This window comes from Nothobranchius furzeri, chromosome 1 (genome assembly GCF_043380555.1).
Source record: "Nothobranchius furzeri strain GRZ-AD chromosome 1, NfurGRZ-RIMD1, whole genome shotgun sequence".
Classification (NCBI taxonomy): Eukaryota; Metazoa; Chordata; class Actinopteri; order Cyprinodontiformes; family Nothobranchiidae; genus Nothobranchius; species Nothobranchius furzeri.
This window is the reverse complement of record NC_091741.1, coordinates 103,868,789-103,892,482: the sequence shown is the minus strand read 5'-3', so window position 1 is coordinate 103,892,482 and position 23,694 is coordinate 103,868,789. Positions and strand designations below refer to the sequence as shown.

General features: G+C 38.0%; 1 protein-coding gene across 3 annotated transcripts in view; it reads right to left on the bottom strand.

The window, feature by feature from the left end:
* st3gal5 (ST3 beta-galactoside alpha-2,3-sialyltransferase 5) overlaps positions 1-23,694 on the bottom strand; it is a 136,924-nt gene that overhangs the window by 21,542 nt on the left and 91,688 nt on the right. For all 3 annotated transcript variants that reach the window (XM_070552841.1, XM_070552843.1, XM_070552844.1), the window contains one exon: positions 6,126-6,335. In XM_070552841.1, the coding sequence (XP_070408942.1) occupies positions 6,126-6,335 (210 nt within the window). The remainder of the gene's footprint in view (positions 1-6,125; positions 6,336-23,694) is intronic.

Here is a 23,694-nt window from a genome sequence, read left to right as displayed (position 1 = left end):
ACAGTGTTTGTCCTGAGGACGTTTATATTTCAGATCACCATTGCATTTCCTTTACCTCGTCAGTTTCTGCGTCCCCACCTCCTGCTCGCCGTATGGTTAGTTCTCGTTTTCTTAATGAGAGCACAGCTAGCAATTTTTCTGCTGCTTTTGATCCACCCTGTTCTTCTGATAACGACCCAGATTCCTTAACTTCCCAGTTCAACAAGCACTGCCTCTCCATTGTGGACAACATCTGTCCTGTCAGAACCAGATCAGTTCCTGCAGTGAACCCTACTCCCTGGTTTAATGACAGCTTTCGCAGCCTGAAGCGCCAGTGCAGAAAAATTGAGCGTTTGTGGAAGAAAACCCATCTCCACGTCCATCTGCTGCACCTAAAGGATCTTCTGACATCCTTTAACTCTGCAGTCAGAGACGCTAGGGTTTCCTATTTCTCCAACCTGGTGTCCCAGAGCAAAGGGAACCCCAAGGTGCAGTTTAACACCATCAGCAGCATTGTCTCTCCTGCCTGTCCTACAGCCCCCATCCACTCTGTTGCAGACTGTGAGAACTTTCTGTCTTTCTTTGTGGACAAAGTCAATAAGGTTAGATCTAGCATCTCTCCTTCAGCCTTATCGCCGCCTCTCCCGACTCCAACCAGGCCCATCATCCTAGATAGCTTTGCTCCTGTTTCTTTGCCTGAGTTAGCCAAACTAGTTAACTCTATGAAGACCTCTGCATGCCCCCTCGACATCTTCCCCTCATCTTTGTTTAAAAGTGCTTTTCAGTCCATCGGTCCCAGCGTGCTCTCTATAATTAATGCTTCTCTGGTTTCTGGTCAGGTCCCTAATTACTTTAAAAACGCTGCAATCCACCCTCTTCTTAAAAAACCAAGTCTTGACCCCTCTCTCCATAGCAGCTTCAGACCCATCTCTAAACGTACGTTCATCTCCAAGATCTTGGAAAAGGTCGTGGCTAAACAACTCACAGCTGCTATTGATGAACATAACATCTATGATAGCTTCCAGTCAGGTTTTCGTAGAGCTCATTCTACTGAAACAGCACTTCTTAGGGTCTCTAATGACCTTCTGACTCACAGTGATGCAGGGGACTGTTCTGTTCTGGTCCTGCTGGACCTGATTGCAGCCTTTGCCACTGTTGACCATCACCTGCTACTGGAGATGCTGAGAGATTGGGTAGGCCTATCAGGATCTGCCCTGGAGTGGTTCTCCTCTTATCTCTCCGAGTGCTCCTTCTATGTGGCCGTCTCCAAGTTTAGGTCCTCCACCACCTCTCTTACCCATGGTGTCCCACAAGGTTCTGTGCTGGGGCGTCTGCTCTTCCTCCTCTGCTTCCTCTTCAGCACATCCTGAGCTCCTTCAAAGGAGTCTCCTACCATCTTTATGCAGATGACATCCAACTGTACATCTCCTTTAAGCCCCATGAGATGTCTAAGCTGCAGCTGTTACACACCTGCTTAGACTCTATTAAAGCCTGGATGGCTGGAAGCTGTCTTCAGCTGAATGAAGATAAGACTGTGATCCTCATCTGTGCCCCAGACAAGCTGGTTCCCAAAGTCAGAGACTCTCTTGGTCAGCTTGCTTCTCACACCAAACCTTCCATCAGGAATCTTGGTGTGACCTTTGACCCAGCTCTCACCCTGGATTCTCATGTCAGTTCTCTTGTTCGCTCTTCCTTCTCCCATCTCAGGAACATTGCTAAGCTGAGTCCCATTCTGTCCCACTCTGAACTTGAGACAGTTATCCACACCTTCATCTCCTCACGCTTAGACTACTGTAACTCTCTTTTCACGTGTCTGAGCAGAACCTCCCTGAACCGTCTACAGGTGGTTCAGAATGCCTGTGCTCGGCTTCTGACCAAGTCCTCCAAATACACCCACATAACCCCGCTTCTCCTCCAGCTTCACTGGCTGCCAGTCAACTTCAGGGTTCATTTCAAGATCCTGGTTCTGGTCTATAGGGCCTTACATGGACAAGCACCATCTTACATTGGTGATCTTCTTAGTCCCTACACTCCCAGCAGGTCCCTGAGGTCCAGTGATCAAAGCCTACTGGTTGTGCAGCGCACCAGGCTAAAGACCAAAGGTGACAGATCATTTGCTGCTGTGGCCCCCAGACTCTGGAAGTCTCTCCCCCTGAGCCTGAGATCAGTGGACTCAGTGGTCTCCTTCAAAAAGCAGCTGAAGACTCACTTGTTCAAGCTGGCTTTTGTATGACCTTCTTCACCACTCTCTCTTTATTCTGCTCTCCCCACCTATTCAACCTTCCTCAGGATCCACTGATATCCCTCTTTCGTGTTCACTTTCTCTTTCTTAACATTTTTTTAAACCACAATTGTCTATTTTTTGCTAATTTTAAATATATTTTTCAACATTTTCTAAATGCTTTTTTATATTTTTACATTTTTTGTTTTTGTGAAGCGTCTCGTGATTTTTATCTTGAGAGGCGCTATAGAAATGATACTTTCTTCTTCTTCTTCTTCAAGCCACTGAGTTATGACTTTTGCCTTATGGCACAGTGCTCCATCGTGCTGGAAAAGGCATTGTTCTTCACCAAACTGCTAGATTGTTGGAAGAAGTTGCTGTCGGAGGGTGTGTTGATACCATTCTTTATTCATAGCTGTGTTTTTGGGCTAAATTGTGAGTGAACCCACTCCCTTGGATGAGAAGCAACCCCACATATGAATGGTCTCAGGATGCTTTACTGCACCTTTTCTTCTCCGGACAAGCTTTTTTCCAGATGCCCCAAACAATCGGAAAGGGGCTTCATTGGAGAATAGGACTTTGCCCAGTCCTCAGCAGTCCATTCGCCATTCCAATTTCCCATATTTGTGTCGTTCTCAAAACTTTTGGCCACAACTGTAGATATAGTCTGACTAACCTCAACTCTGAACGTTTCCTTCAGAGGGGCTGGACACTACAGTACTCTGTAACTGTGCTCAACTGGTTCAGTTTCTATTTTACAGACAGAAACTTTCTGGTAAACTTAAGACACATGTTCCTTACAGATCCACAAGGCTAATCATGGTGTTCCCCAAGGCTCCATTTCAGGTCCTATACTTTTTAACCTGTACATGCTACCACTTGGTGGGGTCATCAGGAGACACGGGATAAATATCCACGGTTATGCTGATGACACACAGCCATACATCTCTGTGCCTCCTGATGCCCACAGCAACTGATGCATTTCTTAACTGTATTTTAGATATAAAGACCTGGAGGACAAAGAACTTTCTCCAGGTCAACCAGTACAAAACTGAAGTTTTAATTACTGAACCTGAGACTCAGCGAGCAAAATCCCTAAAGAAATTACAATCTGTCTTTTACTCTTTCTACGCCGATTAGGAACCTTTGGGATTATCTTTGAGTCTGAGTTTACATTATTCCACATTTCAAACATACAGTAAAAGCGTTTTTATCATCTAAATAACTTAGCCAGTATCCTTATTCTTCTCTCTAAAGCAAACATTGAGATTTTAATGCATGCTTTTAGCCTTCAGCTGCTACAAAACGCTGCAGCCCTTGCGTTGACTAGGACCAGGAAGCAGGTGCATAGTGTGCCCGATTTGAAATCACTGCATTGGCTCCCAGTACGCCACAGGAATGTATTTAAAATTAGTTTAATTGTTTTTAAATGTTTTAATGGTCCTAGGCCCTCCTATCTCACATAGTTACTTTAACGTATGAACCTTTGGAGACCCTGAGGTCCTCTGGCATGGGTCTGTTAATAGTTCCTAAAGAACACAAGCTTATGGAGAAGCCTCTTTCCAACATTATGAAACAGTCTGCTAGAGTACCTCAGGGTTGCAGAGTGTTAATGTTTTTAAGAAAAGCCTCATGGTCCATCTTTTCACCTACTTCTCCTGACCTGGCCATAAAGCTATAGCTTTCATATTTTTGTATAGCACTTTGAGCTGCCTTTGATATGACAAGTGCTTATAAATAAAATTTGATTGATTATTCATAGACAGAACAACAGGGAGCCTAGCACTTCTCCCTGTCCGGTTGGCTCATGGGTCCCTGAATGGTGCAAAAGGAACTATTTTCTAACCTGCTTTGCCCTCAAGCCCTGAATCACACATTCGTACTTCAGTTTAAATGAAAAGTAATGTAGTGTGACCACGCCAGTCACGTACTTTGAGATTTATCAGCTTGTAAAAGTTCGTAAACATGACTACAAACCAGACGTCGGTACGTCACATATGTGACGTCACCACAGAATTTCCTCCCCCTAGCATAGCTGCTACTTACCACATGACCAGATTTATGGTGGTTCTTTCCTCCTGAAGGAAGGATATGAAGTTTGCTGAAATTACAGCCCTTTTCCCTCAGTTTTCTCTGTGTCTGTTTCGATGACGTCACTTTGGCGATGCACATTTGTAGTCCTGGACTTATTTTCACACAAAACCTAAAATAACCCTTGCCCTGTTTGAAAATAAGCACGTTCTTGGTATCAGAACGCATCTTTAAAATTCACAGACATCATGTGTGAAATCCATGGAACAAAACAAGCGGAATTAGAAACAGTCCCATTGACTAGCATTCATTTTCTCATTCTTCTGGTGGCCCATGGTCCGGAAGTAGATGGGAGTGGCTTAGACTCCCTATAGAGAATTTCTGCCAGTGAATGACCTCACTTCCTGTAGGACAGAAGCCATTATTGCTGATAGTTTGTTGTGGTACTTTTTAACTCTGATATGGTTAAAGTGAGGGTTTGGGATTCTTCCTGTTTTATTCCTGAGTGAGGGCCACTGGCCACATTATTCAAGATATAAAGTTCTTTTTACAGAAGCTGTGCTTTCAGGACTTGCATAGAAAAATGATTTGGTTTACCTGTCTGGGGTCCAGGGTGTAAACTGCCCTTTTTAATCATATCCCAAATAACTACTACTGCCTTTTGTGGTATCAATCTTTTCAGCACAACCTGGACTGTCTGAATCTATACTTATTTTTTTATTTGGACATACACGAAATGCATATTGGACCTTAAGTCAATCAAAACATACATTATTTTTACTGTGAAACCCACAAACATGTATGATGAATGTTTTTTATTATTTAAAATGGCAATTTAGACCAGCGGTAGTCAATAGGCAGCCAAATGGCCATTCTTTGTGGGCCCAAACCGCCAGCACCCCCACCCCGGCCATCGCATGTGCGCTGTAGGGGTGGGAATGGTGCTGCTGTTAGGTTAGACTGGTTATAATTGTGCCAATGCTGATAATTCCTTATCAACATATGAGCAAAGATTTATTATTTCCATAAGAATGGGACTGTTTTTGTTTTCCAAGATAACTCCAAGTTTATTTGTGCCACTCCAAGAAGCAGTTTCTGTCCACTAAGCAGGGGAGCACATCAGGCACTTCCAAGTGACAAAAACAATCAAATAGATCATCTGGACTAAGACAGGAACAGCTGGACTCTTGCTTTTCTCCTTGGTTACAACCTAAGCCCTTCTCCTGTCTTATAGGCATCACAGAGGAGGCGGGGCTTTGCCTCACTGCGTGGAGATGGAGAAATTACCCGTTGTGGCACCTGTTTGAGCAACTTCCTCTGTGCCTACCAGGACATCATCATCCTCATTCTGACCCAGCTTCTGTTTTTCAGTGTCTAAGAAGGATTGATCAAAATCCTTGCTGTGGCGTCAGACTCCAGCTACGAGTCCCACTCTCCTGTCTTTCAGCTAAAAACCAGCTGAACAGTCATTGTTCTCATCTTCCTTTATACATAAAACCCACTCAGCTGCATAGAAACTATAATCTTTTTGTCACAGATCACTTCAGCTTCTAAAGGTTTCAGTCTCAGTTTACTGGTTATCTAAAAAAGTTGTTTCTTTAATCTAGTATAACTCTGCTTTTACTTGGCCTGATAACACAATTTAAAACTGGGGTGTAGTTCATAATCTCTCTTTTAAAAGTGAAACTCAGGGAGGCGGAGTCTCGCTGCTACGACGTCCCAAATTAGACCTGTTCAAAAGATGCAAATCCGCGTCCATAGACCCCAGAGGGTTAAACTACTCAAATGACCAGTCCTGAAAAATGTTTTCCTTCAAAGCAAAGCAGAGCCACAGAAAGATCATGTACTAATCCCATTTCAGGAGCCTGGAGTGGGTCACGGACGAGGTCCTCACCAGCTGCAGGAGGTCCTCCACTTTGCCTTTAAGACCCTGGAAACCAAATGGAGGCGGGTACAGGAACAGGTCTTCAGAAAGAGGCCCATCTTGCCACATGAAGGGCCGGAGGGCTCCATTAGAGGCCAGGAGATGAGCCAGCAATTTCTCCCTGGTGCCACCGGGTTGACATGGACCCTCCAGAACTCGGAGTGCGTGTTGGTGCACAAGCTGCAGGTGAAGAAGAGACAATCAGAAAGACTCAACATGGCTATGTGATCCAGCACTCCAGTTGATGTCTGCAAATGAAAGGTTATTTTCTGGTCAATGTGTAGGTGAAAACTGACCACTTGATACATTACAGCATGGAGAGAAGTGAGCCAACTGTCAGAGCTCCAGAAAGCTACAGCAAGAAAACCAGGAACCAAGAGCTATAGCCAGAAACCCATACCTGACCCAAACAAAGGCTCCAAGCCTTGGCCAGCTGCCTACAGAGACACACGAGAGAAAGTGAAGCCAGATAAATAAACTGGCTCTTCTGGACCCAACCAGCTAAAGTGTACTCTCAGTGGCAGGGTAATAACAGCAGAGTAGACCCACCAAGGCTGGAGACTGAACAGTACTGGAAGGGCATGTGGGAGAAAGAGGCATCACACAACAGCAATGCAAAAGCCTCTCCAAGAGAAGACCTCAGCAACCTACCCGAGCAGAACCCAGTATCCACCACTGTGGCAGACATCCAGGAAAGAGACGCAGGTATGAAAAACAGGTCAGCAGCGAGACCTGACATGATCATTGAATTCTTGGAGCTGTACAACATCAACAGGACTCTTAGAGCCTTCATTACAAACTCAATGGAGCTGTGGAAACCCCCCCTTGAGGCCAACTGCACAAGTCTCCATCAAATGTAGCATAAACCACGGAGACACACTGTCCCCCTACTGTTCTGCATAGGTCTGAACCCCCCTCAGCTAAATAATCAACAAGACTGGTGATGGATGCCGACTCAAGAATGGAACCACAATCAGCCACCTCCTCTACATGGATGACATAAAGCTGTATGCCAGACTTCCCTAGAAGGAACAATTGCAGACATTGAGGACAGCTAGAAGTACTTTGGTATCCCATAAGGAAATGACAACCTTGATGAAGCTGCAAGGAAACAAGCCACAGCCCAATACCTACAGTTAGCAAGGCAAGCTAGCTCAATGGCGAGAACAGTAATCCGATATCCTGCAGGAAAGACCACAGATGTTCACCATGCATGGAGGGTTTCATCCTGGGACGTAATTTTGGGGGGGGACGGGTGGGACATGTCCCCCCCACTTTTTCAAAAGGCAGTTTTGGTCCCCTGCACTTTTTTCCGTCCAAAAACAATGTTACGCTCCATTAAATGGATTTGGTTGAGCACTAGGACCAAAACGGAAACTGGTTTCCTATTAGACCCGCCCAAAAGCTAATCTATTGACTCTGCTGATACTTGCTAACGTATTATTGGCTGTTGCTGCTGTCACTCAAGTTGTAAACAGTCAGAACGTGCTCACGTTGTTTTGCTAGTTTGGAGCCGCTAGGGAACACCGGTACTGAGTCACATCATCAACTAGACGCTGTGTAATATCAGCTCAGCTCAGCTTCCATTACATAACATTTGAATAAGTGTTCATTTGTGAGTCTTTGGTAGTTAGACACAGCCAGGAGGCAGCATGTCAAGAAAACGAAAAGTGGATAAGAGACTTCTTTCAAAGTCAAAACGTAAGTTGGAACATGTGACACCCCTGCATTAAGCTCAGACTCACCTCCTCCTTCACAAACATACTCAAAACTAACTTTTACAAACTCATCTCCTCCACATAACTGACTCCTCAGACACAATTTATTCGTATTATTATAATTATTATTTTTTTATTACTATTATCATCATAATTATTATTACTAGTAGTAGTAGTAGTAGAAGTGTAACTTCAAAACTTTTATCATTTAACTTTATTGTAAACTTATCTATTGCAATGTATATTTTCACATTAAAAAGCTCTGAAAAATGAACAGTATCATCATCATCAACAGATTTTTTTAAGCTTAATGTCAAAGATGTACACTTTTCATTAGATTTATCTTATTTTTTCCATTTATTTTTTGTGTGTTGAAATGCAACAACTGTTTAAACACTTTTAAGGGAAAAAAACATATTTAATATGTTTTTATACACTCAAATGTTAGGGTGATGATCATGTGTAAAACATTAGTTCAGCATGTCCTCTAACACAGCAAATGAACAAACGGCCAGATCTCAGGAGGGACCGTTTATGTATAAATAATTTTTATACTTTTGACTAGGCCTGGGAAAGTAACACATTTTGCTGGACGATATTTTGTCCAACAAATTGTTGATGATAAACGATATCATTGTCAACATTATCTAGACCAAAATAACCACTAATATAATGTTAATATATCATAATAATGCAAGTACACCCTTTAAAATGCAACAAATAAACCTTCATTTAACATTGAAATGTCCAGAACCAGAACTTCTAAATGAATAAAAATAACAAACAAAAATTGAATAAAAAAGGAATCTCACTCCCTGTTAGAAAATGTTGCACCAAAAACAATAAAAAAGACCCAAAACAATAAATACAATGGCCTATCCATTGTCAACAGCCAAAACTGCACTTCAATAATGATAATAAATAAAAACTAGAACTGCAAGCAGTTATCAACGGGTTCCAAGCCCCCAGCGCCAGTCGCCCACCCGCCCCGCCCTCAACTTCGCCAGTCCTCATGCGGTCCAGCCCCAAAAACACGTTCTCCCGCCGGCGTCCCGTCAGCTCACTTCAACCGGCGCAATGAAACTAACACTCAGGATACGTCATTAAACCAGCAAAGCCTATACACATATCTTTCAGAGGCATGGCTGACTTCTCAATCGTGGTTACAATGGAATTCCACTGTTTCCTTATTAAAGAACGTGAAGATTTAATGAGTGAGATTATCAAACAATGATCTATACATCAACGGAATATTACAAATAACATAAATCCTTGATAATGTCTTTAGATTTAAAAGATTTTCAACAAAAACTATGAGTTTCATTTTGTGACTTACTGACCAAATGTTTTAAAAAATCATGAAAAATTCACAAATCATCCTAAAATTACCAAAATATTCTCACATGGCAGTGTTAACATGCGGAATACTATGATGTTGTTTTTAAATCAGTAGACTCAAAGCTTTTATGATAAAAAAATTGGGAAATATAACTATAAAGGTCACAACAAAAATTAAAATATTCATAAAAAAATAGTGCTACTTTCTAAAATTAGGAGAAAAATCTCAGATCACCATAGGTACATGTGGAATGTTGTAAATGGCTTATATTTACTGTATACCTAAAAAGCTTTCTAAAACAAATATTAATTACGTTGTTGTCCAACTATACAGAAAAACTGGTAAAAAGTTAAAAATTCATTAAAAATCTATGCTTTTGTATAGAAATCTCAAAATATTCCCAGGTTGCGTCTGTGATGTGAGAATTCTTCTCATATTTTTGATGGGGTCATAAATGTAAAACTGTACTTACAATAAAATAATATTTGCATTAGTGGCTGTAGACAAAAATATGTCCTACAATTAAACACTAGGGGGAGCTCAAATCAAAGAGGACATTTTTTTGTTTCATAAACCACCTAAGAGTGAACTTTGTAGCAAATTACAAGAAGGTTGTGAGAACAGAATTTGCGCTACAATTGCTAGCCTAAAAATGTATTTTCATAAATATAAAGCGTAAACCTCAACATGGAGCTGCGGCTTTCGTGACATAAGCTCTAGCCTATCCAGCTAACACAATCTGGAAATCTTAGCCTCTTACATGCAAATAATGATTTTTAGGAAATTTTTCAAATTTGAAATTTTAAATGATCATAAGCCACGCCCACTTTGATAAATCATTACCATATTGATAATGTAATCTTAAGACTCTATAGTGATGACAACCACTAAGTTTCGTGCAGATCCATTTAGCCAGTTCAGCAGTATAATTTCTTCCCAGTTATAGCGCCCCCTATTGTTTAATCAAGTTGAAAACCAGGACATACACTTGAATTGACCTTAGGTATGACTGTTATGAACAGCTTTGAAAAATGTCAAAATCTTTTGAAGTTACTCTAAAAAAACTTTTTCATTCTCCAAAATTTTTAAAAAAAATCATATTAAAAAAAATAAGCAAATTATCCAAAATCCCTTCACATCTTTTGGTCAGCCGCTCCTCCTCTCTTGTCAGGGAAAGATGTGATGTGATTGAGTTTGACGGCCGGGAGGAGTTAACGAAAGTACGTTGGACTTACTATGCAAATTTCTACTAATTTGCATAAGTTTAAAACATTTTTTAAAATACTCATCTAAATTTGACTGACTCAATGAACATACTGGATGAGATCATTTGTTTTTTTACGAAAGTAATGGGGAGAAACATGCCAAAAATATTTTTGGGGTACCACAGCGCCACCTATTGGACAAAATTCAAAAAATTTTCTGTGATTGTAGATGTCATTATGACTGATATGAATTGTAATTTTCTGTATAGAATATGTATTTTTCAGGAGTAAATGGGCGAAAACGTTTAAAGCCTATTTATAGCCTATAAGCCACGCCCACTTTTTAATCATTTTCAAAATATAGCTTAAGGGTCCGATGATTAACATATGTGCCAAGTTCTGTGGAAATCCATCAAGCCGTTTAGCTGAAACAAACTTTTTGACTCTTTAGCGCCCCCTATTGGTGAATCCACACAAAATCGGGTAGATAGGGCTTACCGCTCATACTTCATAAGGGTGTAGAGTCTCATCAATTTATCTTGAGAAATGGTGAAGATATCATCAATTACCACATGTGCTAGCTAGCACACTGATTTTGACATGGTGTCATTAGCCCAATTTTCAATATTTCTGCATTTTTCTTCATCACCACAACTTATCTTAGTCCATAGATCATATGTACGAAGTTTGAAGTTGATTCGACGAAAAATGACGAATAGGTGATTAAAAGTAAGTTTTGAGTTTTTTGCGATCTAGCAAAAAATCTAGTTAGGCGGAAATGGGCGTGGCCAATACAAAAAAGATGGAGAATCACCCAAGGATCATGTACATATAAAGTTTATGACTGTAGGACCTACGGTTTGGGAGCTAGTAGCTGAAACGTGTTGACCTCCGCAATAGCGCCACCTAGGTGACGCGGGGTCCAAATTTTCGAATCTGAGTAGCGGTCAGGATTTTGTATCAGACTGCCATGTCAGATTTTTCCTGGCAATTTCTGGCTCCTGCCCCCATACAAACGTAGCGGAGAAGAATAATAAATAACTAGAACTGCAAGCAGTTATCAACGGGTTCCAAGCCCCCAGCGCCAGTCGCCCACCCGCCCCGCCCTCAACTTCGCCAGTCCTCACGCGGTCCCGCCGCAAAAACACGTTCTCCCGCCGGCGTCCCGTCAGCTCACTTCAACCGGCGCAATGAAAGTAACACTCAGGATACGTCATTAAACCTGCAAAGCCTATACACAAATCTTTCAGAGGCATGGCTGACTACTCAATTGTGATTACAATGGAATTCCACTGTTTCCTTATTAAAGAACGTGAAGATTTAATGAGTGAGATTATCAAACAATGATCTAAACATCAACAGAATATTACAAATAACATAAATACTTGATAATGTCTATAGATTTAAAAGATTTTCAACAAAAACTATGAGTTTCATTTTGTGACTTACTGACCAAATGTTTAAAAAAATCATGAAAAATACATAAATCATCATAAAATTACCAAAATATTTTCACATGGCAGTTTTAACATACGGAATAATATGATGTTGTTTTTAAATCAGTAGACTCAAAGCTTTTTTGAAGAAAAATTGGGAAATATAACTATAAAGGTCACAACAAAAATTAAAATATTCATAAAAAAATAGTGCTACTTTCTAAAATTAGGAGAAAAATCTCAGATCACCATAGGTACATGTGGAACGTTGTAAATGGCTTATATTTACTGTATACCTAAAAATCTTTCTAACAAAAATTTATTACGTTGTTGTCCAACTATACAGAAAAACTGGTAAAAAGTTAAAAATTCATTAAAAATCTATGCTTTTGTACAGAAATCTCAAAATATTCCCAGGTTGCCTCTGTGATGTGAGAATTCTTCTTATATTTTTGTTGGGGTCATAAATGAAAAACTTTACTTACAATAAAATAATATTTGCATTAGTGGCTGTAGACAAAAATATGTCCTATAATTAAACACAAGGGGGAGCTCAAATCAAGACAACATTTTTTTTCTTTCATAAACCACCTAAGAGGGAACTTTGTACCAAATTACAAGAAGATTGTGAGAAGAGAATTTGCGCTACAATTGCTAGCCTAAAAATGTATTTTCATAAATATAAAGCGCAAACCTCTTTGTGGAGCTGCGGCTTTCGTGACATAAGCTCTAGCCTATCCAGTTAACACAATCTGGAAATCTTAGCCTCTTACATGCAAATAATGATTTTTAGGAAATTTTTCAAATTTGAAATTTTAAATGATCATAAACCACGCCCACTTTGATCAATCATTACCATATTGATAAAGTAGTCTTAAGACTCTAGAATGATGACAACCACTAAGTTTCGTGCAGATCCATTTAACCAGTTCAGCAGTATAATGTCTTGCTATTTATAGCGCCCCCTATTGTTTAATCAAGGTGAAAATCAAGACATACACTTTGATTAACCTTAGGTATGACTGTTATGAACAGCTTTGAAAAATGTCAAAACCTTTTGAAGTTATGCTAAAAAAACATTTTCATTCCCAAAAAATTATTTAAAAAAATCATATTTAAAAAAATAAGCAAATTATCGAAAATCCCTTCACATCTTTTGGTCAGCCGCTCCTCCTCTCTTGTCAGGGAAAGTTTTGATGTGATTGAGTTTGACGGCCGGGAGGAGTTAACGAAAGTACGTTGGACTTACTATGCAAATTTCTACTAATTTGCATAAGTTTAAAACATTTTTTAAATTACTCATCTAAATTTGACTGACTCAAAGAACACATTGGAATAGATCATTTGTTTTTTTACAAAAGAAATGGGGAGAAACATGCCAAAAATATTTTTGGGGTACCAGAGCGCCACCTATTGGACAAAATTCAAAAAATTTTCTGTGATTGTAGATGTCACGATGACTGATATGAATTGTAATTTTCTGTATAGAATATGTATTTTTCATGAGTAAAAGGGCGAACATTTTTAAAGCCTATAAGCCACGCCCACTTTTTAATCATTTTCAAAATATAGCTTAAGGGTCCGACGATTAACATATGTGCCAGGTTCTGTGGAAATCCATCAAGCCGTTTAGCTGAAACAAACTTTTTGACTCTTTAGCGCCCCCTATTGGTGAATCCAAACAAAATGGGGTAGATAGGACTTACCGCTCATACTTTGTAAGGTTCTAGAGTCTCATCAATTTATTTTGAGAAATGGTGAAGATATCATCAATTAACACATGTGCTAGCTAGCGCACTGATTTTGACATGGTGTCATTAGCCCAATTTTCAATATTTCTGCATTTTTCTTCATCACAACAACTTAGCCTAGTCCATAGATCACATGTACGAAGTTTGAAGTTGATTCGACGAAAAATGTCGAATAGGTGATTAAAACTAAGTTTTGCATTTTTTGCGATCTAGCAAAAAATCTAGTTAGGCGGAAATGGGCGTGGCCAATACAAAAAAGATGGAGAATCAATCAAGGATCATGTGCATATAAAGTTTTTGACTGTAGGACCTACGGTTTGGGAGCTAGTAGCTGAAACGTGTTGACCTCTGCAATAGCGCCACCTAGGTGACCCGGGGTCCAAATTTTCGAATCTGAGTAGCGGTCAGGATTTTCTATCAGACTGCCATGTCAGATTTTTCCTTGCAATTTCAGGCTCTTGCGCCCATACAGACACAGCGGAGAAGAATAATAATAATAAATAATAAATAATAAATAATGAAAAATCCGTAGAAAAACAATAGGGTTCCCTGCCCTTTGGGCTTGGAACCCTAACTAGAACTGCAAGCAGTTATCAACGGGTTCCAAGCCCCCAGCGCCAGTCGCCTACCCGGCCCCGCCCTCCACTTCGCCAGTCCTCACGCGGTCCAGCCCCAAAAACACGTTCTCCCGCCGGCGTCCCGTCAGCTCACTTCAACCGGCGCAATGAAACTAACACTCAGGATACGTCATTAAACCTGCAAAGCCTATACACATATCTTTCAGAGGCATGGCTGACTCCTCAATCGTGATTACAATGGAATTCCACTGTTTCCTTATTAAAGAACGTGAAGATTTAATGAGTGAGGTTATCAAACAATGATCTATACATCAACGGAATATTACCAATAACATAAACACTTGATAATGTCTTTAGATTTAAAAGATTTTCAACAAAAACTATGAGTTTCATTTTGTGACTTACTGAACAAATGTTTTAAAAAATCATGAAAAATACATAAATCATCCTAAAATTACCAAAATATTCTCACATGGCAGTGTTAACATGCGGAATAATATGATGTTGTTTTTAAATCAGTAGACTCAAAGCTTTTTTGAAGAAAAATTGGGAAATATAACTATAAAGGTCACAACAAAAATAAAAATATTCATAAAAAAAATAGTGCTACTTTCTAAAATTAGGAGAAAAATCTCAGATCACCATAGGTATATGTGGGATGTTATAAATGGCTTATATTTACTGTATACCTAAAAAGCTTTCTAACAAAAATTAATTACGTTGTTGTCCAAATATACAGAAAAACTGGTAAAAAGTTAAAAATTCATTAAAAATATACGCTTTTGTACAGAAATCTCAAAATATTCCCAGGTTGCCTCTGTGATGTGAGAATTCTTCTTATATTTTTGTTGGGGTCATAAATGTAAAACTGTACTTACAATAAAATAATACTTGCATTAGTGGCTGTAGACAAAATATGTCCTATAATTAAACACTAGGGGGAGCTCAAATCAAGACGACATTTTTTTTGTTTCATAACCCACCTAAGAGTGAACTTTGTGGCAAATTACAAGAAGATTGTGAGAACAGAATTTGCGCTACAATTGCTAGCCTAAAAACGTATTTTCGTAAATATAAAGCGCAAACCTCTTTGTGGAGCTGCGGCTTTCGTGACATAAGCTCTAGCCTATTCATTTAACACAATCTGGAAATCTTAGCCTCTTACATGCAAATAGTGATTTTTAGGAAATTTTTCAAATTTGAAATTTTAAATGATCATAAACCACGCCCACTTTGATCAATCATTACCATATTGATAATGTAGTCTTAAGACTTTATAGTGATGACAGCCACTAAGTTTCGTGCCGATCCATTTAGCCGGTTCAGCAGTATAATTTCTTCCCAGTTATAGCGCCCCCTATTGTTTAATCAAGTTGAAAACCAGGACATACACTTGAATTGACCTTAGGTATGACTGTTATGAACAGCTTTGAAAAATGTCAAAATCTCTTGAAGTTACGCTAAAAAAACTTTTTCATTCCCAAAAAATTATTTAAAAAAATCATATTTAAAAAAATAAGCAAATTATCGAAAATCCCTTCACATCTTTTGGTCAGCCGCTCCTCCTCTCTTGTCAGGGAAAGTTTTGATGTGATTGAGTTTGACGGCCGGGAGGAGTTAACGAAAGTACGTTGGACTTACTATGCAAATTTCTACTAATTTGCATAAGTTTAAAACATTTTTTAAATTACTCATCTAAATTTGACTGACTCAAAGAACACATTGGAATAGATCATTTGTTTTTTTACAAAAGAAATGGGGAGAAACATGCCAAAAATATTTTTGGGGTACCAGAGCGCCACCTATTGGACAAAATTCAAAAAATTTTCTGTGATTGTAGATGTCACGATGACTGATATGAATTGTAATTTTCTGTATAGAATATGTATTTTTCATGAGTAAAAGGGCGAAAATTTTTAAAGCCTATAAGCCACGCCCACTTTTTAATCATTTTCAAAATATAGCTTAAGGGTCCGACGATTAACATATGTGCCAAGTTCTGTGGAAATCCATCAAGCCGTTTAGCTGAAACAAACTTTTTGACTCTTTAGCGCCCCCTATTGGTGAATCCAAACAAAATGGGGTAGATAGGACTTACCGCTCATACTTTGTAAGGTTCTAGAGTCTCATCAATTTATTTTGAGAAATGGTGAAGATATCATCAATTAACACATGTGCTAGCTAGCGCACTGATTTTGACATGGTGTCATTAGCCCAATTTTCAATATTTCTGCATTTTTCTTCATCACAACAACTTAGCCTAGTCCATAGATCACATGTACGAAGTTTGAAGTTGATTCGACGAAAAATGTCGAATAGGTGATTAAAACTAAGTTTTGCATTTTTTGCGATCTAGCAAAAAATCTAGTTAGGCGGAAATGGGCGTGGCCAATACAAAAAAGATGGAGAATCAATCAAGGATCATGTGCATATAAAGTTTTTGACTGTAGGACCTACGGTTTGGGAGCTAGTAGCTGAAACGTGTTGACCTCTGCAATAGCGCCACCTAGGTGACCCGGGGTCCAAATTTTCGAATCTGAGTAGCGGTCAGGATTTTCTATCAGACTGCCATGTCAGATTTTTCCTTGCAATTTCAGGCTCTTGCGCCCATACAGACACAGCGGAGAAGAATAATAATAATAAATAATAAATAATAAATAATGAAAAATCCGTAGAAAAACAATAGGGTTCCCTGCCCTTTGGGCTTGGAACCCTAATAACTAGAACTGCAAGCAGTTATCAACGGGTTCCAAGCCACCAGCGCCAGTCGCCCACCCGCCCCGCCCTCAACTTCGCCAGTCCTCACGCGGTCCCGCCCCAAAAACACGTTCTCCCGCCGGCGTCCCGTCAGCTCACTTCAACCGGCGCAATGAAAGTAACACTCAGGATACGTCATTAAACCTGCAAATCCTATACACATCTTTCAGAGGCATGGCTGACTTCTCAATCGTGATTACAATGGAATTCCACTGTTTCCTTATTAAAGAACGTGAAGATTTAATGAGTGAGATTATCAAACAATAATCTATACATCAACAGAATATTACAAACAACATAAATACTTGATAATGTCTTTAGATTTAATTGATTTTCAACAAAAACAATGAGTTTCATTTTGTGACTTACTGACCAAATGTTTCAAAAAATCATGAAAAATACATAACTCATCATAAAATTACCAAAATATTCTCACATGGCAGTGTTGACATGTGGAATAATATGATGTTGTTTTTAAATCAGTAGACTCAAAGCTTTTTTGAAGAAAAATCAGTAAATATAACTGTAAGGGTCACAGTCAAAATTAAAATATTCATAAAAAAATAGTGCTACTTTCTAAAATTTATAGAAAAATCTCAGATCACCATAGGTACATGTTGAATGTTGTAATTGGTTTATATTTACTGTATACCTAAAAAACTTTCTAACAAAAATTAATTACGTTGTTGTCCAACTATACAGAAAAACTGGCAAAAAGTTAAAAAATCATTAAAAATCAATGCTTTCGTACAAAAATCTCAAAATATTCCGAGATTGCCTCTGTGATGTGAGAATTCTTTTTATATTTTTGTTGGGGTCATAAATGTAAAATTGTACCTACAATAAAATAATATTTGCGTTAGTTGCTGTAGACAAAAATATGTCCTATAATTAAACACAAGGGGGAGCTCAAATCAAGACGACATTTTTTTTTGTTTCATAAACCACCTAAGAGTGAACTTTATGGCAAATGTCAAGAAGATTGTGAAAACAGAATTTGCGCTACAATTGCTAGCCTAAAAATGTATTTTTGTAAATTTAAAGCGCAAACATCTTCGTGGAGCTGCGGTTTTCAATATCTAAGCTCATGGCTATCCAGTTAACATAATCTGGAAAACGTAGCTTCTTACATGAAAATAATGATTTTTAGGAAATTTTTCAAATTTGAAATTTTAAATGATCATAAACCACGCCCACATTGATCAATCATTACCATATTGATAATGTAGTCTTAAGACTCTACAATGATGACAACCACTAAGTTTCGTGCAGATCCATTTAACCAGGTCAGCAGTATAATGTATTGCTATTTATAGCGCCCCCTATTGTTTAATCAAGGTGAAAATCAAGACATACACTTGAATTGACCTTAGGTTTGACTGTTATGAACACCTTTGAAAAATGTCAAAATCTTTTGAAGTTACGCTAAAAAAACTTTTTCATTCCCAAAAAATGATTTAAAAAAATCATAATAAAAAAAATAAGCAAATTATCCAAAATCCCTTCACATCTTTTGGTCAGCCGCTCCTCCTCTCTTGTCAGGGAAAGTTGTGATGTGATTGAGTTTGACGGCTGGGAGGAGTTAACGAAAGTACGTTGGACTTACTATGCACATTTCTGCTAATTTGCATAAGTTTAAAACATTTTTTAAAATACTCATCTAAATTTGACTGACTCAATGAACACACTGGATGAGATTATTTGTTTTTTTACGTAAGAAATGGGGAGAAACATGCCAAAAATATTTTTGGGGTACCACAGCGCCACCTATTGGACCAAATTCAACAAATTTTCTGTGATTGTAGATGTCACTATGACTGATAAGAATTGTAATTTTCTGTTTAGAATATATATTTTTCATGAGTAAAAGGGCGAAAAATTTTGAAGCCTATAAGCCACGCCCACTTTTTAATCATTTTCAAAATGTAGCTTAAGGGTCCGATGACTAACATATGTGCCAAGTTCTGGGGAAATCCATCAAGCCGTTTAGCTCAAACAAACTTTTTGACTCTTTAGCGCCCCCTATTGGTGAATCCGAACAAAATGGGGAAGATAGGGCTTACCGCTCATACTTCATAAGGGTCTAGAGTCTCATCACTTTATCTTGAGATATGGTGAAGATATCATCAATTACCACATGTGCTAGCTAGCGCACTGATTTTGACATGGTGTCATTAGCCCAATTTTCAATATTTCTGCATTTTTCTTCATCACAACAACTTAGCTTAGTCCATAGATCACATGTACGAAGTTTGAAGTTGATTCGACAAAAAATGATGAATAGGTGATTAAAAGTAAGTTTTGCGTTTTTTGCGATCTAGCAAAAAATCTAGTTAGGCGGAAATGGGCGTGGCCAATACAAAAAAGATGGAGAATCATCCAAGGATCATGGACATATAAAGTTTTTGACTATAGGACCTACGGTTTGGGAGCTAGTAGCTAAAACGTGTTGACCTCCGCAATAGCGCCACCTAGGTGACGCGGGGTCCAAATTTTCGAATCTGAGTAGCGGTCAGGATTTTCTATCAGACTGCCATGTCAGATTTTCCCTGGCAATTTCAGGCTCTTGCGCCCATACAGACACAGCGGAGAAGAATAATAATAATAAATAATAAATAATAAATAATGAAAAATCCGTAGAAAAACAATAGGGTTCCCTGCCCTTTGGGCTTGGAACCCTAACTAGAACTGCAAGCAGTTATCAACGGGTTCCAAGCCACCAGCGCCCGCGCTGTCCACGCGGTCCCGCCCCAAAAACACGTTCTCCCGCCGGCGTCCCGTCAGCTCACTTCAACCGGCGCAATGAAAGTAACACTCAGGATACGTCATTAAACCTGCAAAGCCTATACACATCTTTCAGAGGCATGGCTGACTTCTCAATCGTGATTACAATGGAATTCCACTGTTTCCTTATTAAAGAACGTGAAGATTTAATGAGTGAGATTATCAAACAATAATCTATACATCAACAGAATATGACAAACAACATAAATACTTGATAATGTCTTTAGATTTAATTGATTTTCAACAAAAACAATGAGTTTCATTTTGTTACTTACTGACCAAATGTTTCAAAAAATCATGAAAAATACATAACTCATCATAAAATTACCAAAATATTCTCACATGGCAGTGTTAACATGTGGAATAATATGATGTTGTTTTTAAATCAGTAGACTCAAAGCTTTTTTGAAGAAAAATCAGTAAATATAACTGTAAGGGTCACAGTCAAAATTAAAATATTCATAAAAAATAGTGCTACTTTCTAAAATTTATAGAAAAATCTCAGATCACCATAGGCACATGTGGAATGTTATAAATGTGTTATATTTACTTTGTACCTAAAAAAAACTTTCTTACAAAAATTAGTTACTTTTTGTGCAACTATACAAAAAACTGGCAAAAAGTAAAAAATTCATTAAAAATCAATGCTTTCGTACAAAAATCTCAAAATATTCCGAGATTGCCTCTGTGATGTGAGAATTCTTTTTATATTTTTGTTGGGGTCATAAATGTAAAATTGTACCTACAATAAAATAATATTTGCGTTAGTTGCTGTAGACAAAAATATGTCCTATAATTAAACACAAGGGGGAGCTCAAATCAAGACGACATTTTTTTTGTTTCATAAACCACCTAAGAGTGAACTTTATGGCAAATGTCAAGAAGATTGTGAAAACAGAATTTGCGCTACAATTGCTAGCCTAAAAATGTATTTTTGTAAATGTATAGCGCAAACATCTTCGTGGAGCTGCGGTTTTCAATATCTAAGCTCATGGCGATCCAGTTAACATAATCTGGAAAACGTAGCTTCTTACATGAAAATAATGATTTTTAGGAAATTTTTCAAATTTGAAATTTTAAATGATCATAAACCACGCCCACATTGATCAATCATTACCATATTTATAATGTAGTCTTAAGACTCTACAATGATGACAACCACTAAGTGTCGTGCAGATCCATTTAACCAGGTCAGCAGTATAATGTTTTGCTATTTATAGCGCCCCCTATTGTTTAATCAAGGTGAAAATCAAGACATACACTTGAATTGACCTTAGGTTTGACTGTTATGAACAGTTTTGAAAAATGTCCAAATATTTTGAAGTTATGCTAAAAAAACTTTTTCATTCCCCAAAAAATATTTCAAAAATTCATATTTAAAAAAGTAAGCAAATTATCCAAAATCCCTTCAGATCGTTTGGTCAGCCGCTCCTCCTCTCTTGTCAGGCAAAGTTGTGATGTGATTGGGTTTGACGGCCGGGAGGAGTTAACGAAAGTACGTTTGACTTACTATGCAAATTTCTACTAATTAGCATAAGTTTAAAACATTTTTTAAAATACTCATCTTAATTTGACTGAGTCAATGAACATACTGGATGAGACAATTTGCTTGTTTACTAAAATATTGAGGAGAAACATGCCAAAAACGTTTTTGGGGTACAACAGCGCCAACTATTGGACAAAATTCAAACTTTTTTCTGTGATTGTAGATGTCACTATGACTGATATGATTTGTAACTTTCTGTATAGAATATGTATTTTTCATCAGTTAAAGGGCAAAAATTTTTAAAGTCTATAAGCCACGCCCACTTTTTAATCATTTTCAAAATATAGCTTAAGGGTCCAATGATTAACATATGTGCCAAGTTCTGTGGAAATCCATCAAGCCGTTTAGCTCAAACTAACTTTTTGACTCTTTAGCGCCCCCTTTTGGTGATTCCAAACAAAATGGGGAAGATAGAGCTTACCGCTCATACTTCATAAGGGTCTAGAGTCTCATCACTTTATCTTGAGATATGGTGAAGATATCATCAATTAGCACATGTGCTAGCTAGCGCACTGATTTTGACATGGTGTCATTAGCCCAATTTTCAATATTTCTGCATTTTTCTGCATCACAACAACTTATCTTAGTCCATAGATCATATGTACGAAGTTTGAAGTTGATTCGACGAAAAATGACGAATAGGTGATTAAAAGTAAGTTTTGCATTTTTTGCGATCTAGCAAAAAATCTAGTTAGGCGGAAATGGGCGTGGCCAATACAAAAAAGATGGGGAACCATCCAAGGATCATGTACATATAAAGTTTTTGACTGTAGGACCTACGGTTTGGGAGCTAGTAGCTGAAACGTGTTGACCTCCGCAATAGCGCCACCTAGGTGACGCGGGGTCCAAATTTTCGAATCTGAGTAGCGGTCAGGATTTTGTATCAGACTGCCATGTCAGATTTTTCCTGGCAATTTCTGGCTCCTGCCCCCATACAAACGTAGCGGAGAAGAATAATAAATAACTAGAACTGCAAGCAGTTATCAACGGGTTCCAAGCCCCCAGCGCCAGTCGCCCACCCGGCCCCGCCCTCACCTTCGCCAGTCCTCACGCGGTCCCGCCCCAAAAACACGTTCTCCCGCCGGCGTCCTGTCAGCTCACTTCAACCGGCGCAATGAAAGTAACACTCAGGATACGTCGTTAAACCTGCAAATCCTATACACATCTTTCAGAGGCATGGCTGACTTCTCAATCGTGATTACAATGGAATTCCACTGTTTCCTTATTAAAGAACGTGAAGATTTAATGAGTGAGATTATCAAACAATAATCTATACATCAACAGAATATTACAAACAACATAAATACTTGATAATGTCTTTAGATTTAATTGATTTTCAACAAAAACAATGAGTTTCATTTTGTGACTTACTGACCAAATGTTTCAAAAAATCATGAAAAATACATAACTCATCATAAAATTACAAAAATATTCTCACATGGCAGTGTTGACATGTGGAATAATATGATGTTGTTTTTAAATCAGTAGACTCAAAGCTTTTTTGAAGAAAAATCAGTAAATATAACTGTAAGGGTCACAGTCAAAATTAAAATATTCATAAAAAAATAGTGCTACTTTCTAAAATTTATAGAAAAATCTCAGATCACCATAGGTACATGTTGAATGTTGTAATTGGTTTATATTTACTGTATACCTAAAAAACTTTCTAACAAAAATTAATTACGTTGTTGTCCAACTATACAGAAAAACTGGCAAAAAGTTAAAAAATCATTAAAAATCAATGCTTTCGTACAAAAATCTCAAAATATTCCGAGATTGCCTTTGTGATGTGAGAATTCTTTTTATATTTTTGTTGGGGTCATAAATGTAAAATTGTACCTACAATAAAATAATATTTGCGTTAGTTGCTGTAGACAAAAATATGTCCTATAATTAAACACAAGGGGGAGCTCAAATCAAGACGACATTTTTTTTTGTTTCATAAACCACCTAAGAGTGAACTTTATGGCAAATGTCAAGAAGATTGTGAAAACAGAATTTGCGCTACAATTGCTAGCCTAAAAATGTATTTTTGTAAATTTAAAGCGCAAACATCTTCGTGGAGCTGCGGTTTTCAATATCTAAGCTCATGGCTATCCAGTTAACATAATCTGGAAAACGTAGCTTCTTACATGAAAATAATGATTTTTAGGAAATTTTTCAAATTTGAAATTTTAAATGATCATAAACCACGCCCACATTGATCAATCATTACCATATTGATAATGTAGTCTTAAGACTCTACAATGATGTCAACCACTAAGTTTCGTGCAGATCCATTTAACCAGGTCAGCAGTATAATGTATTGCTATTTATAGCGCCCCCTATTGTTTAATCAAGGTGAAAATCAAGACATACACTTGAATTGACCTTAGGTTTGACTGTTATGAACAGCTTTGAAAAATGTCCAAATATTTTGAAGTTA